General features: G+C 39.0%; 2 protein-coding genes across 9 annotated transcripts; one reads left to right on the top strand and one right to left on the bottom strand.

The window, feature by feature from the left end:
* Positions 1-161: 161 nt before the first annotated feature.
* On the bottom strand, positions 162-10,387 carry plpp7 (phospholipid phosphatase 7 (inactive)). Its single transcript, XM_067575192.1, has 3 exons — positions 9,991-10,387; positions 9,104-9,838; positions 162-1,733 (listed from the first exon to the last, which is right to left on the bottom strand). Exons 2-3 carry the CDS (start codon positions 9,579-9,581, stop codon positions 1,345-1,347), a joined length of 867 nt encoding a protein of 288 aa, XP_067431293.1. The 5' UTR covers positions 9,582-9,838; positions 9,991-10,387; the 3' UTR covers positions 162-1,344.
* On the top strand, positions 9,261-24,020 carry fam78ab (family with sequence similarity 78 member Ab). Of its 8 annotated transcripts, XM_067575198.1 has the most exons (4): positions 11,158-11,801; positions 12,080-12,160; positions 12,594-12,897; positions 19,154-24,020. In XM_067575198.1, exons 3-4 carry the CDS (start codon positions 12,635-12,637, stop codon positions 19,677-19,679), a joined length of 789 nt encoding a protein of 262 aa, XP_067431299.1. In that variant the 5' UTR covers positions 11,158-11,801; positions 12,080-12,160; positions 12,594-12,634; the 3' UTR covers positions 19,680-24,020. The 8 variants fall into 8 exon arrangements, with proteins under 8 accessions (XP_067431301.1, XP_067431295.1, XP_067431299.1 ...); XM_067575200.1 differs by lacking the exons at positions 11,158-11,801; positions 12,080-12,160 and adding an exon at positions 9,261-9,399; XM_067575194.1 differs by having other exon boundaries at positions 11,156-11,801; positions 12,080-12,897.
* The last annotated feature ends 2,181 nt before the right edge of the window (positions 24,021-26,201 follow it).

Consider the following 26,201-nt stretch of genomic DNA (forward strand, 5'->3'; position numbering starts at 1 on the left):
GTATTTTAGATGAACATATGCACACACGCCCTCACTTGCAAGCAACCACTATGACTATTATCCCTGAAAATGAATACAAAAACAAAGATTTTGGACTATTATGTATCTTTATGGTCACAAAAAAAAAAAAAAATACAAAGGCATCCACATTTTACTGACAGTCCACCTCGTTTTATTAATGAGATGGAAAAAAAAGAAAAAACATGAAATACATGTACAGAACAAATCAAGCTAAAGTACATGAAACTGTATTTACACACCAAACCAATGCACTGAAATAATTTTGGCACAAAAAAAAAACAAACAAACAAAAAAAACAGCAGGTTTGGATTCATAGTCAATCAATGACATATTAAGAAAAGAAATTATGACTAAATTGAAAAGAAAGATATAACTTCATCAAACTGATATTTTTGCTTCGTATGTCGGCATCCACACACATTTGTTTAGTGGGGCATAGAATCAGTATCACTGACGAACAAACTTCAAACATCAGTTATGCTAATGTGCAGAGCTGAGGAGAAATATCTACTATATATAAAAAAAGATTTAAACTCATTAGAGCATAAATTGTAGGAAATTACATTTGACCCTGTAATAAAAATACTAATTCTGTGCAAGTGTGGCACAAACAGCTAAATTCAGTATCATCTAAAATAAGTTCATATTTGATAAATGTACAGTTAAAAGAACAGAATCCCACCAGGAAGATACAAACATATTGTAATAGCCATGCCAATTAGAAACAATGTGGAATATCCAAACAACAATTACTTATATATTTTAGTGCTAAATCCAATATTACAGCCTTACACCAAACTCTATTCAGTGCTCAACACTATTCAAGTATTTCACTATCTCACTTACCAATGAAATCTCAAATAATAGCACAAATATTTAAAGAAAACTGAGAGAAGAGGAAGATGAAAAGAAGTAAAGTGGTAAAGAAGAAGAGGCACAAGAAAGAATTAGAATAAACTGTATAAAATCTAAATCTTTATCTTCCAGCTTATGCACATTTTCACCAAGTCATTGTCAGTTTGCAGTTGTCTTAATTTTGCCTTTATTGTTAGTGCTTATTGTAATTGAAATGATGGAGTTTAGTTGTGTATGAGTAGATTTGACTGGAGATATTAGAATTTTTGAAGCTTTTAGATCTTGTGACCTGCCTGATGTGTTTTAGGCATTACATGCAAGTCAGCATCTGCATCCAAATGTTATTGCTTCTCTGTTCACAACCTGCAATAATCTGACTCTTGCAAAAATAACTTCACCGGACCTAAGTCCTTGACATTGCAAGTATCAAATGAGCCCTGTGTGCTATCATAGCGTCGTATCAAAAGCTCAGAAAAAGGGGCTCCAGCTGAGGGTGCTTATGGAAATAAGAGTCTGGCAGGTGTTTGATGAGAGCCACACCGTCTCCATCAAGCTAAAGTGGAAAAAGCCCAGAGCAAAGCCACACACCATATCTGTCAGGTGGTGTTTCCCCAGCAGTACCCGGGACATGCCCACCAGGAAGGCCCACAGCACCAACAGGATGCGGAGCGGCACAGCCAGGACCAGGTGGGACAGCAGGAACTTGGAGACCATGGCGGCCCGGCTGGCATGCGCAGCAGGGAAGGAGTACATGTCCATGGCGACGCAGTCCAGGAAGCCCGGCGTCATCTCCCAGGGTCCTCTGCGCTTCACCAGTCTCTGGACCCCAGCCACCGTCATGACATCAAGGATGAGGGCTGTCACAAAAAATGAGAGTTGGATTTAATTTTTGTTGATGTGGTATAACTTAGACAAGTATCAAAAAAAGAAAGACAGAAAAATGGACCCTGTGAGTGATATATTATTAAATATTTAATTTTTAGATGGTTAATTCAAATGAATTAATGAATAAGCAGCATTTTACTGTTTATAACTGATGGAGGTGAAGCTTATTTCAATGACCTCATACTTTCTTTACACCTCAGATAAATCTCAGGTGTTTTCAGATGATTAATGGGTTAGAAAAGAAGAAAAACTGAGCTACACAAATTTATATCCATTTTTGGACTTTTCTTTAATATTTAATTTTCTCAGAAATGTTGGATTGTTTTACCTCTTTGAGCCTTGTATATTCATTTAAATAAAACAATCTGAGAAGTTTAGATGGGAAATCCCTCTTTGGTGGAAATACTGACAGCTCATAGACATCTGACAAATGGAAACATTCAAGTCAAGTGCAAACACCTCAAAATTGCACTTAAGTACAATACAGTATTTCAGTAAATTGACTTACTTACTTTCCACCACTGGAAAATGCATAGTTATGCACTAATCATTTTTTATGAGCCTGTTGTTCCAGTGTTCCACATAACCACACGTCCTAAATTACTGCTAAATTTCTGTTTTTTTGGCTTATGACCCCTCACAATGAAGCAATGTCTGCTTGTAACCCCTATAAATAATAACCAGTGTTGGGCAATTTACTGAAAATTAGTGATTAGTTACAGTTACTAGTTACTTCTCTGAAAAAGTAACTGAATTGCTTTACCAATTACTGCGTATAAAAAGCAATTAGTTACTAGGGAAATTAAGTTTTGCATCACTTTTAATACAAAAGGTTAACTCGTCCCATAATCAAGAGTTTATTCCACTCAGTAAAAAGTTTTGTTTTCCCCAGAACCCCAAATCAGTTCAGTTCAATCCAGTTACACAAACATAAAAGAGAGACAACAACACTGAACACTATACCCAACACTGGTAATAATCTGCTAAAACATGATTTGTAAGCAATTCAGTCAGATTGTCTTATTTGAAAGATTTTTGGATGCGTAGAAGTTGAAAGTATCTTCTATATCACAGGGGAAAAAAAGCAAAAAATAGAGAAAAGTTGGAAAAAAAGTAAACAATAATTTTGTTTAACAGAATTACTATTTACCTTGGGACACCACCATATTGGAAATAAAGTTTTCCCATTTAAAACTATAACTTTGAATGGTGCACATAAACTTTCATGAGGACAGTGAAATCACCAAAAACAGAGTAACTGCATCACTCTGAACTTTGAACTTGTAGGACTAATTATCATATCCTCACACTAATTCATTTGTGCATTTTGTGTAAACCTGTAAACAGTGAATGACTGAACAATACTGATAAGCAGATCATTAACAGATGAGAGTAACGGACAGCCACAGTAGCTTTGAATGTGTTTTATCTGCATCTTTGAATAGAGCAGAAAACAACTACAGTACATATGTAAAGAAATATCTTGGTGAGCAAGAATAATAAGTAATACACTACTAAGCAGCATCTGAGTCCACATAACAGACATTTGCAGATGCCTTTTATAACTCCATGCCTCTCCTAAAAATATCCCTTCCATCGCCATCTTTAACTACTGTTCAAGTCTGCCATTTTCACACACACTCAACCAACCCTGCACTACATAACTATCACTTGTCTGACATATTGGTTATATTACCTTACTTCTCTTTCCAGTCGCCCACTCACTGTCTTGACATGCCGTTATTTTAACTTCTATTCCAGCTGCTTACAAGCAGGCTAGTGAGGTGGTGTCATTTTAATAATCACTGAGGGGAAAAAAATCTAAATGCTAAAGAAAGAGATGAAGGAACAAAGGAGAGGTGGGCAGGCTAGCAAAAAAATAAGTAGACAATAAAACTGGTGTGATGTGAGTGAGGACAGTTTGCCGCAGGGCCCCATGGTGCCTCCTGGCAGTCCGCATCTAAGAAGTACTGAGAGGAGGCAGAAGGTGAGCCAAGAAATGACACATCATATTATCAGATGTAAGGACACGTCTGTCCGCGGTGCCCTTCAACTAACTGAAACAACAGTCACAGTACAGTTTGCCCTGACAGTTTTTTTTTTGTTTCAATACATCAATGATTAACAAAACAACATCATTTTTTGCATCTTTTTTTTTCCTGAAGAATGTCAGTGTTTTTCAAAGTTGTACTCTCTCATGCAGGCAGACTGTGTGATTTCTTTTGGATTTTTGTTCTGCAGTGTGTGTGATGTCTCTGTAGAGAGTTTTTCAGTGTTCTGGGCTTTGAAACCAGGACAGACAGAGCAACTGCACTCAGCACAGCATGATGACACGTTTGAAACCAGGCTCCAGTTATTGATCGCACAGAACCACACAAACACTCTCCATCAGTAAGTCAGATTCCTGGGATGCTGAATGCAGATTCACTGTTTAAATTTAAATTGATCTACTCAAGCCGGCTATATTGAGAACAGAAACTTCATTCCCATGAAGTGTATCGGGTGTTGGCATATAATTGGTCAGGACTGCCACAGATCAACTTGCATTGTGAGGAAAAACCCACAATGCCCATTGTTTCTCACAGTATCAAGTTAAGATAAAGAGTAAAAGAGAATAAAAGAGCACTAGCACAATTATTTATGCCTTGTGTGCTCTGAGTTTCTTTAAAATCGCAGCAAGAGTGAGAGAGAGATTAGTTTGTCATTTTAACTGACTCACTGTGGCCAGAAAATCATTTGCAGAACATTTATAACATGAACTTACATGTGCGTGATCTATAAGCCAGATCAGGGTAGAGAACATAAAAACCACTATGATCAGCATAGCAAGAGTCATTTATAAGGTGGCCATGATTGGAAGGAAGGTTTGCAAGCCCGTCTCTACTGTAAATACCACTTTTGCTGCTGTTCTAATTTGCTTTATGGAAAGTGTTCAACTCTAGATAGATTATATGATATTTTACTTTCCCTTGTCAAGATGAGTGATTTCATCTACAACTGATAATGTGCAACATGTAATATCCTTGCACAACGTGCAAAACTAGTGCAATATTATTCTACTGGTTTTATCAGTTGTATTGGTTTTATATTATTTTGTGTGTTTCTTTTTTTGGTGTGTGTGTTTTTTCTGTTCAATGTATGAATTTAAGCTTTTTTTAAATGTATTTTTCTGTATGAATGATTGTAAGGATGCTGCTAAGTACATCTGGAGAAAAATGCTTTGTGATGAAGTGGTGCTGAACCCAAGAAAAAATTCCCTAAGACAATAAAATGTATATTATCGTATCTTACAAATCTGATGATGAGGTTTTTGCTGCCCCAAACTGAGAGATTGCACATCTGTCTAGTTTCTATGGCAATACAAAGGTTGAACATTTAATATGAAAACCTGTCAAATCAGTCTATTTAAACCTGTAATAACTAATATTTTGGCCACTTGAGGATCGTGGAAACTAGCTGTAAACATAACACTACATATAGTATTACCACCTTTTAAGTTGTGTATTTACACATCCAGCAAATATGGAGAAATAATAGTATTTACTTAGTTGTGTTTGTATCCACCTTATGAATGTATGTCCAGTATTCACTCTGATTTTGGCTTTTTTTTGGTCTCTACCAACTCCTGAGCAAAATATCTGGCTCTAAATGCTCCACTATGTTCACCAGCTAATCGCTAACTTCATTTGTCTGCAGTTTGGTGCTGCAGAGGTTGTGTACAGTGGATTTTTTACAGTTTTTTTTCACCGGAAACGGCTGTTTTCTGTGGGCAAAAACAATGCTCATGAAAGTTGGAAAGGTGGGAGTGGACCGAAACTTTAAGATAATGAGTGATAATTAAGTGAAAATTCTCTGTGGGTTTGTCACTTTGGGCGTCTCCTTTCACATACAAATAGTCCTGTGATCAACTGTCAATATAAAAATATAGATTAAAGCCAGTTTAATGACTGTATTGGTGAATTCTTGTCACCAACAGAAAAACAAGAGCTGCACACAGGTAAGCCTCTTGAAACGTAGTGCTAAATACTGAGCCAAGCCACCAAGCATAATGAAAAATGAATTAAAGGCAACAGCGGTGTGAGCATGGCTTGATCATGTCTGTTTGTTCCTATCACCATCCATACAGGCCTCAACTACAGTACAAGAAAGTGGGCATTTAGAGTTCACCAAACTCTGCCTCATTAATCCCTTTATAAAGGGTGATATTGTTGCAATTAAATCAGCGTACTTGCAGTGCAGTCCTGTAATAAACAGCAACACTTTTTTATATTGGACACATTTTTCAAAGAAGTGACTTTAAGATTTAAAAATCCCCTCCAGTCATGTTTTAAAACACATAAAATATTCTGCTTAAAATAATAAATTGATATGTTTTTTTCACAAAAAAAGTTCAATTACCTTTGATAAAAAAATCCTTAAAATGACGTCCATCCTCCTCCCTTATTGAAAAATCCTGAATCTATGCAAATATTGTTCATTGCAAAAGTTTAACTGCTGGACACAAGATGCTTCCTACTTCACTGAGAAGTCCATTCTCAGTGTATGTGCACTGGAGGCTTCAAGTTTCCACATCACACTTCTGTAAGTTGTATACAGCAAAGAGATCGGCTCCAAACTAGTTGTTATGTCGCAAATCTTGCTCGTACATACACTCCGTACACTCAGATTTCTAGTAAACACAGAAACTTTGAAAACAGCCCTCTAGTGTCAAACTCTGCACATATGTCATTCTGCACAGTGAAGCTCAAACATCCAACTGAACAAATAGGTGGCTAAGGATGGTGCATGCATTAAATGACTCACGGAAGACATACATCAAAACTTTCACAATTGAATGTAGCCACTAAAATGTGAACATTTGGATTTTTATAAATTTTTTTCCACCAAGTTTTTAATGCCTGATAAAACAGCAATTTGGCACTGATATGGTTCATACATTGAGTAATTAGTGCAAACAGAACCATGTCAATTTAGCAACATTTTGACGCCTTGAGCCCCACAATTTGAATGGAGATGCATTATGTGAGGTAAACACGGATTCTTTGTGAAATGGAGCAACTAGGTCAGTGGAGTAAAGACTGTAAGTCACACAGAGGCAGAGACCAGAAAACACCAAAGCAGCACTACACTGAGGTTGATAAGGTTGGGAACACCCTCTGCACAGTCAAGGTCTACTTTTGGAGTCTCTGACAAGCTCTGTAGTCTTTTAGACAGATCCAGTCATTGTGTGACTAGACTATGTTTTCAAAACACTATATGGGAAATATTTTTGAACAGCGGTCTGAGTTAAACTAACCCCAACAGACCCATCTTGGCTGATTTCTTCCCTGTAAAAAGCTAAAAACAAAACAGAATTTCAGCCAGCATTAAATATTAATTCCCCACCCAGTGTTCGGTATGTTCATAGATTTTCTCCTGACAGACCTCAATAGACTAGAAATGATCCCAGACCAGCAAATAATGAACAAGCATTTGGGACTCGACAATGCAACAGTGTCCCAAATCCAGAGATTTACCGGCTTCCAATCAGAGCTCAATGTAGCTACAGCCAGGAGATTTGTACTGCTTTTTGGTCAATAATCTGTTTGGCCTGAGACTGTGTGTGTGTGAATGCATGTGCACTTGCTTGCACACATACACACACACACACAGTTTCCCCAAGAAAAAAAAACATCTCATGTAGTCTGTGCTCTTTGGTGCAGAATTGCTATTATATTACCATTAGTAGAAACAGGCAAACAATAGAATACTAAATAAGTAACAAAGATATTTTATGTATGGATCCATATGACAAAACCTTTTAAAATAAAGGCTACGAATGACTAATGTCTGGGGAACTTTGATTTATAAATGTTTGAGAATCCATTAGCTGCTGAATAAGCATTGATCCAAGGCATCTTGTTTTAGGGTCAGCATAAGGAGGAAAAAACAAAACATTTTGCTGATTCAAGATTCGTAGTCGCTGACTATACATTATGGATTATTTGTTCACTTTTTTCTAAGCTAAGTGACTCACCATTAATACCAGTGCCATGCTGTTAACATCCAGTTTAGTACAAAACTAGGACTTTTATATTTGCGACAGAGTTATCACTTCATAGTAGTTTCTGTGGCTTTTGTAGCCTTTTAACCAACAGTTTAACGCAGAAGTAACGTACTGTCTATCCCAGCTGAGCTAAAGACGGAGCTCCCACACACCAGCGAAGGGAGCACTGCTAAAAGCTACTGATTCAGTCACTGACAACGGTGATTCAGTGGGCCTACAGTCAGTTCACCTCGAAGACTCAGAGTTAACATGAACTGAACACATCTAGTCAACATAATATCATGAACCATCATGCAGTGTAATGCAAGGGCTGCAGAAGGATAACCTTTGTAAATATTTGTATTTCTGAAGCAGTGCGTGGCTGTATTATATTCATACATCACATACAGTAACATGTAGAGTTAAATCAACACCTCTCTGACATAATGTCAACAAAAACTGAACAGAAGCTTCATGAGATGATCATAAATGAGATTCACAAAGGTATTATTATGGGACTATAGTATTGGATTACATTAGACTATGTGGGATGATTGTCAAAGCAGTACTTGAAAATGCTAAGTAGACAGGAAATCTGCAACATAATAACCATCCTTCTTCATACATAATGTAGACATTACTGCACAAAACTGACACATGCTGATGTCTTTGTCCTCTGTTATAGTCTGAATTTGCATTTTTTTCCCCTTCTCTGTCGCTATAGGACAGTCAGATGTGCCAATCAGCATAATATTAATCAAGTGGTAATCATAATGATAAAGTGCATGGGTTTGAAAACACAATCTGGCACCACTTTCTAATAAGTCACACCTTATGACAGGTTTATGAGCCTTTACTTAATGGCTTTATTAATGCTATGAAAATAGTAATAACTCATATGTGAGAACATTCTTAAGGTTTCTATGTTGTGAAGGCCTCTTCCTCCTTCCTTGATCTATGCAGCATTAATACAAGACATGCTGATAATGATTTATAAACCCATTGTAAAAATATGCCTTGTGAGAAAGTGTTAATCTAGCGTGTCACAAGAGGACTATAATCACAACACAGTGGCGATTGGCACGTCTGTCTGACTTCACAGCAGGTGGGAAGAAAACAGGCTGAAAGTCTATGCAAGTTTTGACGGTGTGATGTCATGCTGTGAATGTGCATCAGTTTCATGCAGAAGAAGTCAAAAGTAGATTGTGAGCTTTTAGGTGCTTGTTTCATGCAGCCGTGGCGCGCACGTGTGTGGTGTATTTTTAGGATGAACTGCAGTTATGGTGATTTGGAGAGGTTGATGATTGTGTCATTTACCAAGCAGCAGGTTGACCAGGACCTCTTGCCCAGCCAGAGTGTTACTCCTCGTGAGACACACTATAGTGCCAATGATCCACGTGATGCCGTGCCCTGTAAGCGCTAACAGGCCGACCATGGAGCGGCAGCCTCCCCAGGAGGACGACGTGTAGGCGCACACCCCCATGCGCTTGGACAGACAGATATCAATGGCGAGGAGGGAGTTCATCGCTATTCCCTTAAATGAAGGGTTCAGCTGCATACAGTCTTCCTCTGGCATTTTGTTGGACTCTCTCCTGTCCTTGCTGCCGCTGTCGGTAGGTTCTTCACTTGGCTGGCTTGTTTGGTGCTTGATTTGACCGGGTCGCCTTGCACTGCCTCGGCTTTCAGAAGGGCCGCCGCTTCGCGGGGGCTGGTGGTTCAGGGACATGAACTCAGGTCTGCTCAGGACGCTGTTTCTCTCCCGCGTCCTGGATCTAACATTGTAATTCGAGGGCATGTTTGGATAGGGCCGATTTCTCCTCTGAGGGCGCAACAATGTCAATCTCCGGAAGATAATTCAAGTGGTGCGAGTTTACCACAGCAGTAAAATGTCCCAGGATAAACCCCCTACACCAGTCCTCCCCCTCCTGTGGCCTTAATAGATATATTTAGACACTGGAATGCGCGATGGCCATGCTGTTTATACCGCGACCCATGCAGGCTGGGAGGCTGTGTTGAGTGGCATTTGCTTCGGCCAATCCAGTGAAACCCGATCTACAGCATGGAGATAAAATAACAGCATAAGCATCTTGTTACGCCACAACATTGCACAAGCACACGGCGAACAGGTGCCTCGCTGAGCGCAGTGTTTTCTCTAGTATTGAAAATGTGCAAGACATACGCAAGACACAGTGTTGTCATCTTACCAGGCGATGGATATCCAGCCATGAATCACACGTACAGCATCACTCTAAATCTCTCCTGTAGTCTCCATAAAACCTCAGATATCCAGGCAGCGAGGGGAAATAGGTTCTTGCACAAAGCGATGCAGGTAAAAATTGAAAAAGTTGACGGGCAGATCAAAATCATCAACAAAGGGTGAAGACAAGGCAGCCCAGTCAGTGCAGCAATTGGTTATTCCGTGCGGATTTGACGTAGTTTACGCACATTTGCGATTCAACCTCTGCGGTGCGCTCTGTGGAGGAGAGGAGTTCTCCAAGGTGCTTAAACAGACAGCGGCAGGACAGAGGCGCGCCTGTATGCTGCCGTCATCACAGAGGCACAGGGAGGGTTTTTAAAAGTTATACAATCCAATGATGAACAAAAAACAATAAAATAAATGTGAGTAAATGATGTAAATAAATGTGTTTTTTTTGGTTGTTTTGTGGGAAATAAAAATAATCCCATTGATCACTAAGAAGAAACGCTTTTGGTATACTTTTCACAGCACACAACAGTGAACAAAATATGATGATCAGATCATATTGATTATTGATAACTTATCATTACTGATTAATCAAATCAAATCAAAGCAAATCAACTTTATTGGCATAAATGTTGATGTTAAATTATTGCAAAAGCTAAATTGCAATTATATTTCAATGAAAAAAGATAAGTAGGGGCTAATCACAAGTGAAGTTGTTATCATTATTACAGCTGAAATGATTACTAATTTGATAATCAATTAATTATTTAAGTTTGACTACTATTAATTAGGTACATGATATATGATATTAATTGTAATATAATACTTTCTAAATAAATAGTTCTAAATTATATAATTTTAATACCTATAATAATAATAATTGATTATCTTATTCCTATTTGAACACGTTTATAGAAGGGATGAGTCAATTAAAATGCCACAAAATTTCCCATCATCATTGCACAGAGGCTGTTCCTAGAAGCTGATGTGAGGCGAGGAATTCAAATGTTGAGTCATTTCAGTTTTCTGTATAAATGCCTCATTGCAGCTCAATGCAGCTCAATGCAGTTAAGTTACAGAAGTCTCCAAAACAAACAAACAAACAAAAAAACAAGCTAACCCTTTGGCACGTTTTGTATCCTGTATAAAAACCTCGTGGGCACATCTACTCAATGCAGCTTTTAGAATATTTATGCCCTGCAATTTACCGCAACCGGTAGACGTCGCTCTGCCTACATTTCCCAGCATTCCTGTACCTCGGGGCGGAAATGTCGTCTCAAAGATACTTAATAAAGCTGCTTCCCAGGCAGCTGAAATAGACCAATGCGTAGCGGGGTGAACCTGCTGTGTGTGGCTGCGATGGGACGAGCACGGAGAAATGACAGCTTGTGCAGGAATTTAGGCTGAACTGCATCCCAACCGTAGAGAGGACCGCAACTGTCGGCTCGGACGAACTATGTGACAGCTGTCACTCCTCCCCTCCAGAGATTTTTTTATTTTTTATTTTTGAAATTTAAGAATGGATCCGGTGAAATGGGTGCTGAAGTTGACCCGGCGGTGTCCTCTGGATGTTGCGGTGCTCCGTCTCAAACTCGACCAGATTTAAATGTCAGTGGAAATGCTACCTCTCTCTCTGTGGGACGGTGAAATCGTTTGCAGCAATTTGGGGAAAAATAACGGGAGCGGGTGTGAAGGAGACAACGGAAATACCTCTCTGACCGAAGAACTGTGTGAGCCGCCGTTCATGCTGAATATCTCCGGGATCTCACGCTGCTGAAGACACTGGAGACTTTCCAGTGGGTTGTTTTATAGGTAGACTTCTTTTTGCATGTTGTCTTTTTTTTTTTTTTTTTTGGTCGGCTAAAAATAGACATAATTCATGCAATTGCTCTGCACGAACCTTTAATCCACACATGTTGTATTGACGTAATAACGTACGCTCTAAACCGTTAAATTGCACTTTTTTCATTGTGATGAAGTGAAGCAATTGCGGATTACATGGACATCAAGCTGCTCCATGCAATGTGAGTGTCACACCTGAGCTGCCATTTGTCCGGCATAACATTTTTGATTATGATTCTTGTCACCAGATAGAGCTTTAGCCATTGGATGATTGTCCAGGGATGAGCCTATAATGACAAAGAAAAGAGAACATGACGCCAACGTGTAATGTTAGTACTTTTTGTGAATTATTTAGCTCATAATTAACCTGAACCTTTTACGCGCACCTTTCCAATGGATGCATGTTGCCAAAAGGTCAAGTATTTGTGCGAGAGAGCACATACAAGAGGCAATGAGTTGTAACTTGACAGCATGAAAACACCAGTGCACGGATAAAGAAAGTTATTGTACCTGCACATATTTGGCGAGACTGCTTTTACGCACCGGAAAGCATGATGAGCTCTTCAAATATGAAGATTTTCTAGGCCTGCCCCCTTCTCTCTGACAGTAGTTTTGGATCAAAGGTGCATGGATTTTTTTTTTAAATGAGACATTCTGCTGTGATTAAACGCCTTTTGTTCTAGTGAGCATCTTTGTAGGGGGAAACACGATCCAACTTTGGTGATTTTCTTCCTGTTCCCATGCGTCTTTCTCCTTCTCCAGACCTCTGGACGTTGTGGTGGATTGTGTTGCTATTTAATGCAATGGGCTGTATCCAGAGTATCAGGTGTAAGCCCAAGAGTTTCCGAGACAGTATCATCGTCCTGGAGGTGAACACTTCCATCGACTCCAACCCCACCAGCATCGACGAGTCATCCAGCGTGGTCCTGCGCTACCGGACACCGCACTTCCGAGCTTTTGCCCGGGTCCTGGTGCCACCAGTAGCCCGTAAAGAGACATGGACCATCGGCTGGATTCAAGCTTGTAACCACATGGAGTTCTACAACACGTACGGAACTAAGGGGATGTGAGTATCACGGGCTCTATTCGTTTCATTCTGTGGTGCTCAAGCTTTGACGATCATGATGAGCATGTGTTGAACACATTTGGTTTGCAGCTTCTCAATGAGAAATAAGGATAATTAACCCCTAACACTGATTAATAAAAGTGATGTTAACTTGCTGGAACTGACACGTCAGCCACAATTCAGTTTAGGCTATGTATAATTTAAAACACGGTTGGCTCGGTTAATTTGAACCATCAGATCCATCTTCACGTTACCAGAACTGTGATCATGCGTTAAAGAAACTGAGCAAATATTCAGATTATTCTGTTATCACTTTGTTATAACATATTAGAGGTATATATCGACAGACAAGAAGAATAAAATAGGTTTGCATAAAAAATTTCACACTTTTATTATGTTTCTCTCTAAATTTCTTACTGGATTTGCTGAGGTGATTCACTTTATCTATCATACATAGGCTTTATTTAGAAAATAAATGGAAAGCTAACATAACTAAATGGTGATGCTCCATGTTAACAGTTTTACTAATATCTGATGAAAACCCAAACTACATGGAAAGTTTGAACATTTTAGGCCAACATCATCTACCATGAACCATTCCTGATATTAGGCTATGCAGACCAAGGTTTTAATGAGTTTAGATATAGGGAAAAGAAACCTAACTTAAAGTACTTATTACTGAACGAGAAAAAAAATAGTGTAACTTTAAGGGCAGGGTTATGATACTGTCGGTGTTCCTGTTTAATAATACTAAAACTACGCTTCAGTGGAAGTAGTGAAACTAGTCCACAGTTGCATCTGAGTTTCTCAACTGTACACAAGCACCAGTCTGCACATTGCATTGAGAAAACACACACTTCCTCATGCCATATACACTCACACACGTCAGCGTTAGCACATTCGAAATGGACGTTACATTTATAGGAATAGGTCGCAAAGTACTGAAAAGCTCTGACAGATATGAGAGAGAGTATTGTGATGGAAAGTATTTGCTCTGACCTTTCAGATCCTTCACTTGTCAATACACAGTTCTTTTGCACCACTGGTTATAAACAAGACACACATAAACAATTTCATGCTCATGACAGAGAATGATTATGAACAGGTGTCTTTCTCATTCTTTGTCTTTTTCTTTCTCTTTTTTTGTGCTCAGTGTTGGTGTGTGAGTTTATGTTTGTGTGTGTGGACACTGGCACAAATGTGTGACAAGCAGGCATCCTGTAGTGGCCAACCACAAGCTGACATGCTCTCAGAATATGCTTTATCTGTAGACATTGCAGCAGAGGATGTTTGAGTGCTGCATGTCTAAGATTAGAGACACCATGGTCCCCTCCCCATCACCCCAGCCCCAGAATGGCCCTGCATGTGTGTACATGGATGTGTGTGTGTGAGAGAGAGGGAGAGAGTGAGATGGTGAGAAAATCGAGAGAGCCCTCAATTACTCTCTAAAAGTCCACTCTGATCGATGCCTTTTTGGAAACTGCATTTGTGTTGACAGTAATTACCGTTTCCATCCATCTATCCAAACTGCACAATGTTATTGTGAATATTTACTCTTTTATCTAGCTGAAGTTTAATAATCGCGCTCTTTTGTTAAGTTGTTTTCGGGTTAGTGATGTACTGTTTCTATTCAGAGGAACATTGACCCATTCGGAAATGTTCAATTTTGAAATGAATGTAAACAACAAGAAGAATAGCTCCCAATCTTGAAGCCCAAAACAGAGACAATTACTCATACCAAGTGTATTGGACTTGACTTTAAGAATGGCCAGATAATCAATATTTCTTCTCAGTTTTTCCACATCGTAAAAAGATTCTTTTAAAGATGGCTTTAACTACCAAAATTGCAAAACATTGTGAACTCTGTACTGAAAAGGAATTCAAAGGCTCCTAAAAAGTTGCACTCATATTAGGTTAAATGCCAATTAGCAGCATTTGTTAGCTATTAGAGAGCAATGGTGGTCAGCACTTTGATGTGTTTCAAAGCAAAATAAGACAATTAACAGTTCTACAGAGAAATTATACCCAAAGCAATCACAAAATTAAGAATTAACATTCTCAAAAATCATGTCTGAATATATTGCATGTAGACAAACCATCAACAAACAAGAATAGCCATCACACGCTAGAACTAACCAACCATGTAACAGATATATATATAGTACTATATATAGGGTGTTGGAATGCACCCCCCCCCCACTTTGCAGCAGTGTTTGCAAAGCCAGATCCCCTCTTCGGCCATATTTACATTTTTTTGTCTACCCCTGTAGCTCTTGCACTCAAAAATCTGCTTTTATACATTATCAACATTTTCAAATATGAACTTCATTAAACTTCTGTATAAGCAGTCATCTTCTTCAGCGAAGGCAGATAATGACAGAACTTCACAAGCATATCAAGGCCACCTTACAAGAAATGATTCTGTTCTCGCTGCTGAGACTCTCATACTAAGTAGTTTCTTTGATGGCAATAAAGCATCAGCGAAGCTGTAATTGGACTGAACAGCTGAGGATGGTAATGTGGAGGATTTCTCTGTTGATGATGATGTGTTTTGGATTCTGGACACATTCAGCGTCTTTCCTCCTGTTGTTTTCTGCTTTCTTTTAGAATTGCTTGACTGAGGTACGGTTTGGTGCGGTTTGTACCGTATGAGTATATTTATGAACAGGTGTGGTGTGCACACGTGCTGATGCACATACCAGTGTGTATTGTGATGATATGAGGCCTTCTGAGTTGTCCTAAAAATAGCAACTGTGGTAGAAATTAATCTAACATTAGATCGAATATTTATCTGTTGTTTAAGTTTCATACATTTGTGTCAGTCCGATGTGGGTCATGAACTTTCATATTGTAGTAGTAGTGTGATAGTCTACACACACACATGCAGGTGGAGCTTGCTGTAATCATTGATTGCATTAGCACCTAATGTCTTTACTTCTACTCCTGCAAAACTGATCCAATCTACACCATCTGTGAAAGAAATGATCTCTTGGACGCTTTAAGTTTTGGTACTCCAAGCCAATTCGCCTGTGACATGCAAATGAATGGGACAGCAAAGATGCAGAAATAGGAAGTGAGCTGTGTTTCTGCATCGCTTTTGCTCAATCATGATCAAGATTCCTCAGTAGATACACAATTTCTCACTAAAGCTATATCTAAACTTGACAAAATCATACTGCTGTCATCCGGCCAAAAACTCTGAATTTTTTTTTTTGGTCAGTAAGATAGATCCAGTGAATCTAGTTTGGTCAAAAACACATTTCTTTGCCTCTTCCGTAAACTTCATGCAGTCTTCACTAAATCTTGCATGAAAGCAGATATTATTTGCTTAAGATATCGGTTCAGGCCTTATCGTCACTGGAGGTTTTAAGTCATGTCACAGGTGAACAGGAAATTTCAACCCTCCACTAGAGCAGTGGTTCCCAACTGTCTGTTTCAGATGCACTTCCACAGCCCAATCAGATGAACTCCCTTCATTGACACCACCCATCATATTCTAAATGTGTTTTTATTTAATAATATTAACTTTCTAGAAGCTGATATTGTTACAATAAAAAAAATCCACACATTGGAATCATCAGTGTTTAGGTTGGTTTGCTTAATATTTGTATTATTTATGGCAGAAGCTAAGCGTTTCAACCATTTATCCATTACTTTGAACTATTTTACCATTTATCCATTAGCTATCTATTTCAACTGTTGATCGATTACTTTTATCTCTCTCATTACTTTGAACCATTTGTTCATTACCTTTATCTAACTATTTAGACTTCTCTGCTTACTTGCTAACCAGTTTTCACACACTCTCAATCACAACCTCTGGTGTTCAGGTGTTACAATAAGACTCAATATGTAGATCTATTTTTTAAAATCAAATCTTAAATCAATAAATCAAATGAGTTTACATGTCCCCCCTGAGGTAGAAGTAACTTTGATTGGGAATCACTGACATGCAGGAGTCACAATGTTGGACAGTAGTTTTTTTTCTAAAGAAGTGAGTGAGTCCACATGGCTCTGTCACAAACAATCACACCTCTTGTTGCAGACCATTTGGCTGTGACAAAGCTGCTGGTGAAGACACAAACAGGAAGTGAGCCGTACCTCTGCAATGCTTTCTACAGTCACAATCAAAAATTCCTCGGCGGGTAGACGACTCTTCACTATACCTGCGTGCGGTCTACTCTTGAGTTATGTGCCTGTGCTTGCCCCCCCCCCCCCGCGCTATTGCTGCTTGCTGCTCTGCTCTTGCTTATGATGTTCATCATAAAATCCTTTATTTTTTCACCAGGACCTGGCAAACAAACCAACATTCAGGCAGTTTAGTGTTTAAGCTTTGATGGAAAATGCCACCTGTAGGAAAATGGCATGCTGCTCAGCACATGTGCTTGTGAGGCCATATTGTCTGTATGGTTTAAAAGCCAGAGATTTATATCACGTCATGTGTTCATGAATGATAAATAAGAAAAGTTTCCCACAGAAATTCAGAGGCAGATAGTCACTGTTTGAGTTCATGGCTCTGATTAAAAAGAGATAAATTGCTGCAAATTGTTTTGGAGGCATCAGTTGAGAGGATTAAGTGATTTTTCAAAATAGAAGTGTACATATGTGCACACAAGAGCACACACGCACACATAAGGGCTAGCTATTATCATGCCCGACATGCTAATCTCACCCCCTGGGTGAATACATAAATCACGATGTGAGGCCAGGCCAAGCAGGCAGTAAGTCATGTGGCTGGTGATCACACTGTTATCTCCTCTATTCTGCTGATCCTTGGCTCCAGGGAGTGAAAGGTAATCTTTTTCCTGCTGCGGGCAGAAAATCGATAGGTGGACAGACCAGCGGTACTGGGTCACTTAAGTCATTCAGCGTCGCCTGCTGTGTGTCACAATATTTCATTGCTGCATTGTATTTTTCCTCAGCAGTTTGAAAAATTGGCGGAAAGATCCAACTGTGAGGCTTTGAGTCAACTTTTTACTTCCGTCATGTGTTGTTAGATACACTATTATACCAAGAGGGAGACTTGTCACACCATTGAGATGCAAATTTTCAGCTATTTATACAGAAAAGATTATACAGGAGAGGTTTTTACAATAGGAATCATTTGGTTTGGTTTATTGTGCATTATAATCCCAATTTATTATGACTTGGTTTATATTTTTGTAGGTTTTGCCATCAGTTCTTTTAGTGTTACTGAAGAAACGCAGCGCTTATTTGGAAGAGAAAACGAAGGCAAATGATAAAATTATGACCCAAACTGCCAGTTGTAAAAATCCATCACAGTTTACAGAAAACCCTCTGATTCAACTTCGGGTCACTGTACTTGTGCATGCACGCCATGTTCCTGTGCAATTACACAACATTTCAAATAAGCACACTTCTAGTTTTACTTCCAAAGGAAGTGGTTTTGGTAGTTGGCATGTTTGTTACTGGTTTCTCAGGGGGGTTTTTTGTCTTCTCTTTTTTGCCCTTGCAGATTTTGTTGTAGCGATGTGTCTCAGCCCAAATGCAACCAAATCACTTCATACACATCTCAAGATCAACCCTTCATGATCCATGATACTGACCGCATTTGTCTCCCAACATTCATAACACAAAGACTTAAAAAAAACACTAACACCTGGTAGCAATACAGTACGTATAACGATTATTATTATTATTATTTTATAAGCCAAGAATGGCACCTGTTTACTGCATGGATTGTGCTACTTTACAGTTTATGTTACAGAAATTAATCACAAATGCTGCAATATGCCTCAGAAGGCTTCATTTGTCTAAACCAAAATAATTCTAGTAATGCATTACAAGACAAATGTGCACTGTATATATTTACTCCAGACACACCTGTAGGGTTTCTACAGATATATTTACGACAGTGCTGGTCAACCCAGTCTTCCACCCCTGGAAATCTACTGCAGATTATGTCCAGGCTTCAAGGAGAGACATCTGATCATGTGGACATTTTTTTAGATTTTAAAATAGTATTTAAACATATAAAATGGGCTGAATTTTGGTGGTGGTTGAGTTTAAGTGAGAAAAACAATTCATGAATTCGGAAGATTAATTTTGTGTCAAAGCAACAAACACTTAGCTACAGTTTATTCCACATTGACTGCTGTTGTGCTGACTATGTTAGGAGTTTTGAAAAAGTCAGCTCAGTGTAAAGAACTGTGTGTAACCATCTGTGCAAAAAGACTAAAGTCTATGAGCTATTTCTGAATAGATTCTCATCTATCTATCTCCTTTCAAATTTCAGGTCAAGCTGGGAGCTCCCTGACCTGCGTGATGGCAAGATCCAGGCCATCAGCGACTCAGATGGTGTCAACTACCCTTGGTACGGCAACACCACAGAGACCTGCACCATCGTAGGCCCCACCAAGAAGGACAGCAAGTTCAGTGTTAGTATGAATGACAATTTCTACCCCAGCGTGACCTGGGGTGTGCCGGTCAGCGACAGCAACGTGCCTCAGCTTAGCAGCATCCACCGAGACCAGAGTTTTACGACCTGGCTGGTGGCCATCAACCAGGCCACCTCAGAGACACTTGTCCTGCAGACAGTCCGCTGGAGGATGCAGCTTCACATCCACGTGGACCCAGAGAAGCCTCTGGGTCACAGGGCTGTTCTGAATGAGCCCTTTGCCCAGGAACAACCTCAGATCCTGGGCAAGAATGAGCCCATCCCCCCTAACGCCATGGTCAAGCCCAACGCCAATGACGCCCAGGTGCTGATGTGGCGGCCAAAGAATGGTGACCCTGTGGTGGTCATCCCACCCAAATACTGACCCGTTCCACTGACCAGACTGGCCTTGGATACCTGAACAGTATCATCTTTTATTTGTTATCCTTCTTTTGTACCTGCTATTCACCAGCTCTCACTGCTTTAACCCGTCTTTGATATTTATTTTCTTCTTTTCTTTGCCTCTTTTCTTATGTTTAAAAAAACAGAGAGAAAAACAGGCAGAGACAAATGAAAGCAGGACTAAACCAGCTCTGAAAAAAGACCAGCTGTTGCTTTGAGGTGTACTTTTAAAACTGGAGTGAACAAACTGCAACCATTCTACCTTCAAACTGGGTCGGGCCTCACTGTGCTAAACAAAGTCACTGCAAAAATGAAAAACAAGAGAATTTCTTGTTTTTATTATTTTAATTTTGTATTTTGGCTGTTTGGGCCAAGTGATATTGGGTTTGTCAGTGTGGGTGGATTGAGGTATTTACATGACCATGTCTGCACACTTGCTACATACATGGATATGCACAAACTTTGTGTATGAATACCAGTTGTGTTTTTATTTATGGGCTGGGAGAGAGTGCATTTAATTGTTTGTTGTTGTGTGCTTCCCATGACAAATTGCATCGGGTGACATAGATTTTAGTACTTTTTTAATAACATGCAAGACATTCAATCCATGCTGCCTTAAGTTGACATCGCTTTCCACTGCAAACGTTTTAGCCTTAAACTAAGTGCAATGCAGTATTTTGCTCATTTGTCCCGTCTCTTCCAGACTGTTGGTGCTGGCATGTGTGGGTTTAGGACAGGAACAATACCACTGAAGAAGAAGACCTGGGTCAGAAATCTAGGCTTTTGTGTTCAGTTGAATTTACCTGACTGATGTATTGACTCACAAGCACAACCAGCATCAGTGTAGACACAGCTATACAACAAGGCTAACTAGTTGTGTTTCAAGTGCATTATGCAACAGAAGAGATGCTCTGTGCTGATGAACATACAGAGAACATCATTAAAGCCAACCCTGGTCAATAGCACTCAACACAATAAATCATACGTGCAATAAGCTTGAGCAAAAGGTACTCAAAAGCGCTCCTCAGTTAACCTCATTTCATTATTCTGTTTAATGACAGAAAACAAATTTTCCCTTCTCTGTATCACTCCATCTCAGGGCCCCTTTTCACTTCCTTCCCTTCTCTTTTTTCAAACATCCTGTCTTGCCCACTCTTTCTTGCCACAGTTGTGTTTGTGTTGTTCATACTGAACAATCAATACCTTTATTAATAAGCAGACACACACAGGGGAAATAACTTTCAATAACTGGAAAATGAGACAGCGCCGCTTGCTAGAAAACAGCAAGCTATCTGTTATGTGTGACTTGTCTGACAATCTCATACACATTCTATTTATTATTGTTGCCTTCCTTTAATCCGTTAATATCCTTAATCCTGTATACAATTTAATATATTAAAATCAAAACATCTGTCGCTTCTGTTACCATGTTTTCTGTTTTCTTCTCTGTCATCCTCAATCATCTGTAATCTTCATCTACACCAGTGTTCTCTCTATCTCTCTCCCACTCCTCCCTTTCGTCTACCCTGCCTTCCCCTCTACTTTCTCTCTCGCTTTATCTGCTGTTGAGGCTGAAAAGCAGAGCAAGAGGCATGCAAGTTTGATCCTGACTGCTCGGTTGGCATATAGATGACCCACTTCTCTGCTTTGCCAGTTGTAGCTCTCACTGCAGAAATGTGGGGCTTGTCGCCCTTTATTTCATTGCCAGCAAATGTAAGACACACACACACACACACACACACACACACGCACGCATAGACAAACAGCTCTGGTCAGCTAAATACCAACATTAAATGGGATGATGCCCATTTAACTGTTAATCTTAGAGTAGGGTTTCAGCTGCCAAGTATCTGAAAGCAGAGAGAAGGAGGCAGAATTTTGCATCATGATTTTTTATTTCCTTTCTTTGGGAAGCCAAAATATTGCTAAAAAGTTTTTCTTTGTGTACTTTTAAGTTAGTTTTTTACTTTCGGATGTTAAAAAACTTCTTGCAAGTTCAAAGTGCCCACCGACCTCCTGTGTTTTGGCCCCAACCAAAGTAATAATTAGCATGCAAGGTCTTATCTGCTCATGTATTCCACAAACATCAGTAAGCTGCTGCTGTTTCACTGTGTAATGTAGCATTTTGTAGTCAAAGTCAAACGATATCCAGCTGAACCAGAGCTCAAACATTAAATCTATTCATGCCATGAGGTGAATTACTATGTTATTATAATTACATAAGCCCATACATGGTTGCATCAGACACTTGTGTTTGGCTTGGTTCATGTGTAATCGAGATAGCCTCTTCTCCAGGCTGAGTCACAGGGCATCGTGATGAAAGGAGAAGATGTAAAAGGCTAGAGGGGGGACTGCTGTCATAATTAGATCGGCAGTGACACACTTCGATGCCCTACATGGACTGAACTGTGCCGAGTCGTGCTATGCAATGCAAGGGCAAGCTAGAGTCATGCATGAGGTTTAAGTGGGGTCAAAAAGCAAAGGTCAGGGTCAAAGTGTTTGTGTGAGGGGAGCTGACAGTCCTAAAATGTAAACAGCAGAATGGCTGAGTGGGAATGAATATGGAGGTGACAACAAATTGAATCCAGATATTAAAGCCATCTCAAAATAACGTTGACATTTGCCAAGCTGAACTTGGATGTCAACCACAAGTTATTTCAATTTGTGGTTTGTTTTGAAGGCAGCGTAGAAAGCTGCGGCTCATGTTATGATCTCAGCGACCTTTCACCTGACTTTCCTCATGTGGAACATAGTGCGGGTCCATTTTTGTATCATGGACTGCCTCGTAATGTCTTGAGAGGACCTATGGACACCATAATAGTCGAGCTGGACTACACGTAATAAAAGCTTGACACACAGACACAAACGTGTGTTTGTGTGTTGTTCATGTGTGCGTGTGTGTTAAATCCCATTGGAGGGATTTAGGCAGGATTTCACTGATTTGCTTCTGCTGTTGTTGAGTCATGATTCTTTCTCTCTGTCTCTTCTCTGTCTCTCTCACACACAATGCAGGGAAGGTTATGCCCTTGTCATAAAACAGGGACAGAGCTTGAACTCACAAACACACAAACACCCTGAGGGGGAAGGAGCAGGCCTGGCGTGGTATCTGATTGTCACAGCAGTGTCACATTGGCAGTGTGAACCTCATTTATCAGCCCTGCACGTGGACCGTCTAAACACCATGGACACTCCTACACATGCTACAAAGCCATATGCACAAAAACACCTGTTTACTAGTAAACAGTAAGTGATACAGGTATTTTTGTGTTGTTAAAATAAAGTGAGTATGTTTCAATATGAAAGAGAAATGGAAGTATTGAGGTCATTTGGTGGGTGTCTGTCATCTATCAACAGTATTTCATGTAGGAAAAGGGCACTTGTCTTCTCTGTGTCTGAATCTCATTATAGTGTGTTAATGATGTGTTTTTTTATGTTCCCACCACAGAAGGACTTCATAAATGCTTCATGTGGTTCCTTATCTAAGCCACAGAAAAACAAAATCGCACATTGTTTGTTTGGTGTATGGAGGGCAAATAGTGCCAAAATTGGACAAAGCCAAAACTATGCATAGGGCATTGTTAATGACTTGTGAATTCAAAAACCTATTGGCACTTAATTACAGGCCTATTTGCAGTTGTTTTTGATCATTAAATGTATTAAGCATATTTGTATTTCCAGAGAAACATCACAAATGCAAAATGTAGCCATGTAGAAGATTCTTTGTTGTAGTGTTTTCTACTTGTTGGGCTGTGCCAAGTGAACGAAAGTGATCCTCTCCTAAACCCACACCATTACAGTTCTTGTGAAGGCTGCTACCTTTGCTTCAGATATTTATGTAGTCATCAGTGAATCATCATCCCTTTATTTAAACCAATAAAACATCCCAAATCTCACACTCAGGACCACCTGCCTTCATTTCCAGCCTTTTACTATTGATCCTATCCCACAAAAAAGAAAAGTTAATATTCCATAAGTCAGTTTATCTTGCTGTTCTCCTTGTTTTTGATATTAAACTAACATAGCCCTGTGGTTTAAATACAACCCTAAGTGTAGCACACACAAGATAATATGAGTGACTAAGTATGTTTCTCATTTTGTTTGTTTTGTTTTCTGGAAATACAGCACTGAAATAACTAAAGCAGTACGAATTCTTTTGTTCAGCTTTTACTTTTACAACAATACTTGAAAATGGGTCTGTTCTGGCAAATATTTAAAACTGTGAAAATGCACAACACTGGGGCAGCTCCCCGAAAGGAAAAAACAAAAAAACTATATATATATAAAAAAGGTCTTTTTCATGAATGAATAAAGTGTACAAATGTTACATGTTGTCTTTGCTTTTCTTTCAGCTTAAATGTGGAGATACTTTTCCTACAGTGATATTCAGATATAATATGTGCATTCTGACATGTTCATATTGTCATTTTAAATCATCAGAGGAAAAGTAATATGTGACCATTTAATGTTTTCATTAAGGCCATGTATATAATTATAAGTATATGAGCCAGTATATTTCCACTTAAAGACATTAAAATTCTCTTCCTAATGACTACTTGTAATGCATGTATTTACTAGTTTCATCCATACATGTCATTTCTGTGTGGTTTTCTCTCAAAACTGTGTTCATTCAATCTGCACAAATCAAAGGACCAGATGCCCGCTGAGCCAGGATAAAGAAACACAGTCTTAAGTGCTGAATTGAAAAATCCTGAAAGCCTGCACGCATATGAACATCCCTGCGGCTACACAAACACTGATGTGCACATGATGCACTGTATGCCTCGCTCAGTCAAAAGATTTCTATAGCATTAGAAGAAATGTTACTGCTCTTTATGTCTCCTTTGGTTGATGGCAGTGATTGAAAGGAATAAAAGATGAAGTAAATAGAGGACATACGGTAGAAAAAAACATGAAAGAAAAAGATGAAGAATAGCATGGAGATCCTTTAGACTCCCATGGTAAGGGACTATATATCCAGTTGAGTGACACATATAGTAAATTAAAGGGAAAACCAGTATGGTTTGAAGAAACTTAACAAATGCAGATGTTTCCAATGCTTCCTTTGCAGTCACCAGATCCTAAATTACAGAACACCTAATGAGACAGTGCTCTCTTCCACCATCATCAAACCATCAAATGAGGGAATATCTTTTGGAAGAATGCAGTTCATCACACCAGTAAATTTTTGATAATTGGAGAATCTTTGCCAAGGAGCATTGAACATTTTCTTGCAGTTCGTAGTGGTCCAACACCTTATCAAGACACTTTGTGGGCATGTCCTTAAATTTTCACCCATCTTTATATTGCAAAAGATTATTATGTATAAAGAAAAGAAATTTTAACATATAAACACTTTTAGAATACATGTGTGGTACAATTGAATTCATAGTCCTTTGTGGTTGATGTTTTGTTGTAAAAGTTGGGAAAGGAGTGTAGTCTAAGAAATATGCCACTCACGTATATAAACATTATTAGGGCTGGATATCATTTAAAAATTATGATACCGTTACCAATGCCAGTACCTTTAAAGTGATACTGATACCAATAGAGTATTTCATTCAATACCTTTTTTTTTCTACTTCATTCCATACTCATCATGTGTATGGAAGCATTCAGTTGCTTAAAATGCTGCCACTTCTCCCCATCCAAATGATTTTTACACAAATACATTTTCAAAGTGTTCAATTTCTTGAAATATTTGTTTTTGTGGCATCTCGGCACACTGAACTGCCAATTCCGTCAAATACACTGCACTCGACTTCACCACCCAAGACTGTATGGGTTGTAGCTGCTCTGGAGGTGGGCCAATCACACGTCACATTAAATCAAAGAACTCTTGCAGTGATTGGCTGCGAGCAAAACCATACACATAATCTTTTTTTTTACATTAAGGTACAAAAAGGATCAGTGTAGGTATTGTTTGAAGTTTTAATACTACTTGGTACAGGTTATTTTGGTCAATACCTTAAAGGTATTGAGTACTGATACTTAGCCCTACACACTATTGTCTTTACAACAATGATGAAAGCAAGCAAAAAAACAAATATTTGAATGTCAACTCCTCTGCCAGTCAGGAAGAGACTCTATTATCTCTCCTCTGTCTCGCATTATTGACTCATTCGTAGATGTTCAAAAGCTATTAATTGATTCATGATTGTTTTTGGAGGGATTTTTATTTGTACACTTATACTTTCAGCCACATTTATATTGAAAGGATAAGGCAGGCATTATTCTTAATCAATCTAATTGTCAGTGAGTCCCATGAAAAGACCGAAACTAACAATTACTTAGTCTGTTTCTTAGTACTGTCTGTCTGTGAAATGTAAATCTTTAAAAATGGGAAACTAATACTATATATAAAGAGCTGAAGTGAAACCAGAACTGCTGGGCTCTGCTGCAGAAGTAAAACAATCTCATTCAAAATTGTAATAAAAATTGTAATACCTTAAATAACTAAAAATCCAGCCTTTAAAACGTAACCTTACTCAACGGTATGTTGTGTGGT

Source organism: Thunnus thynnus, chromosome 19, assembly GCF_963924715.1.
Source record: "Thunnus thynnus chromosome 19, fThuThy2.1, whole genome shotgun sequence".
Classification (NCBI taxonomy): domain Eukaryota; kingdom Metazoa; phylum Chordata; class Actinopteri; order Scombriformes; family Scombridae; genus Thunnus; species Thunnus thynnus.

Coding starts and splice junctions, on each gene's coding strand:
- plpp7 (XM_067575192.1), bottom strand. CDS start 9,581: ATGCCCTCGAATTACAATGTTAGATCCAGGACGCGGGAGAGAAACAGC. Junction 1,734..9,103: donor CCTGGTCAACCTGCTGCTTG/GTAAATGACACA, acceptor TTTTTGTGACAG/CCCTCATCCTTGATGTCATG.
- fam78ab (XM_067575194.1), top strand. CDS start 12,572: ATGCGTCTTTCTCCTTCTCCAGACCTCTGGACGTTGTGGTGGATTGTG. Junction 12,898..19,153: donor ACGTACGGAACTAAGGGGAT/GTGAGTATCACG, acceptor TTCAAATTTCAG/GTCAAGCTGGGAGCTCCCTG.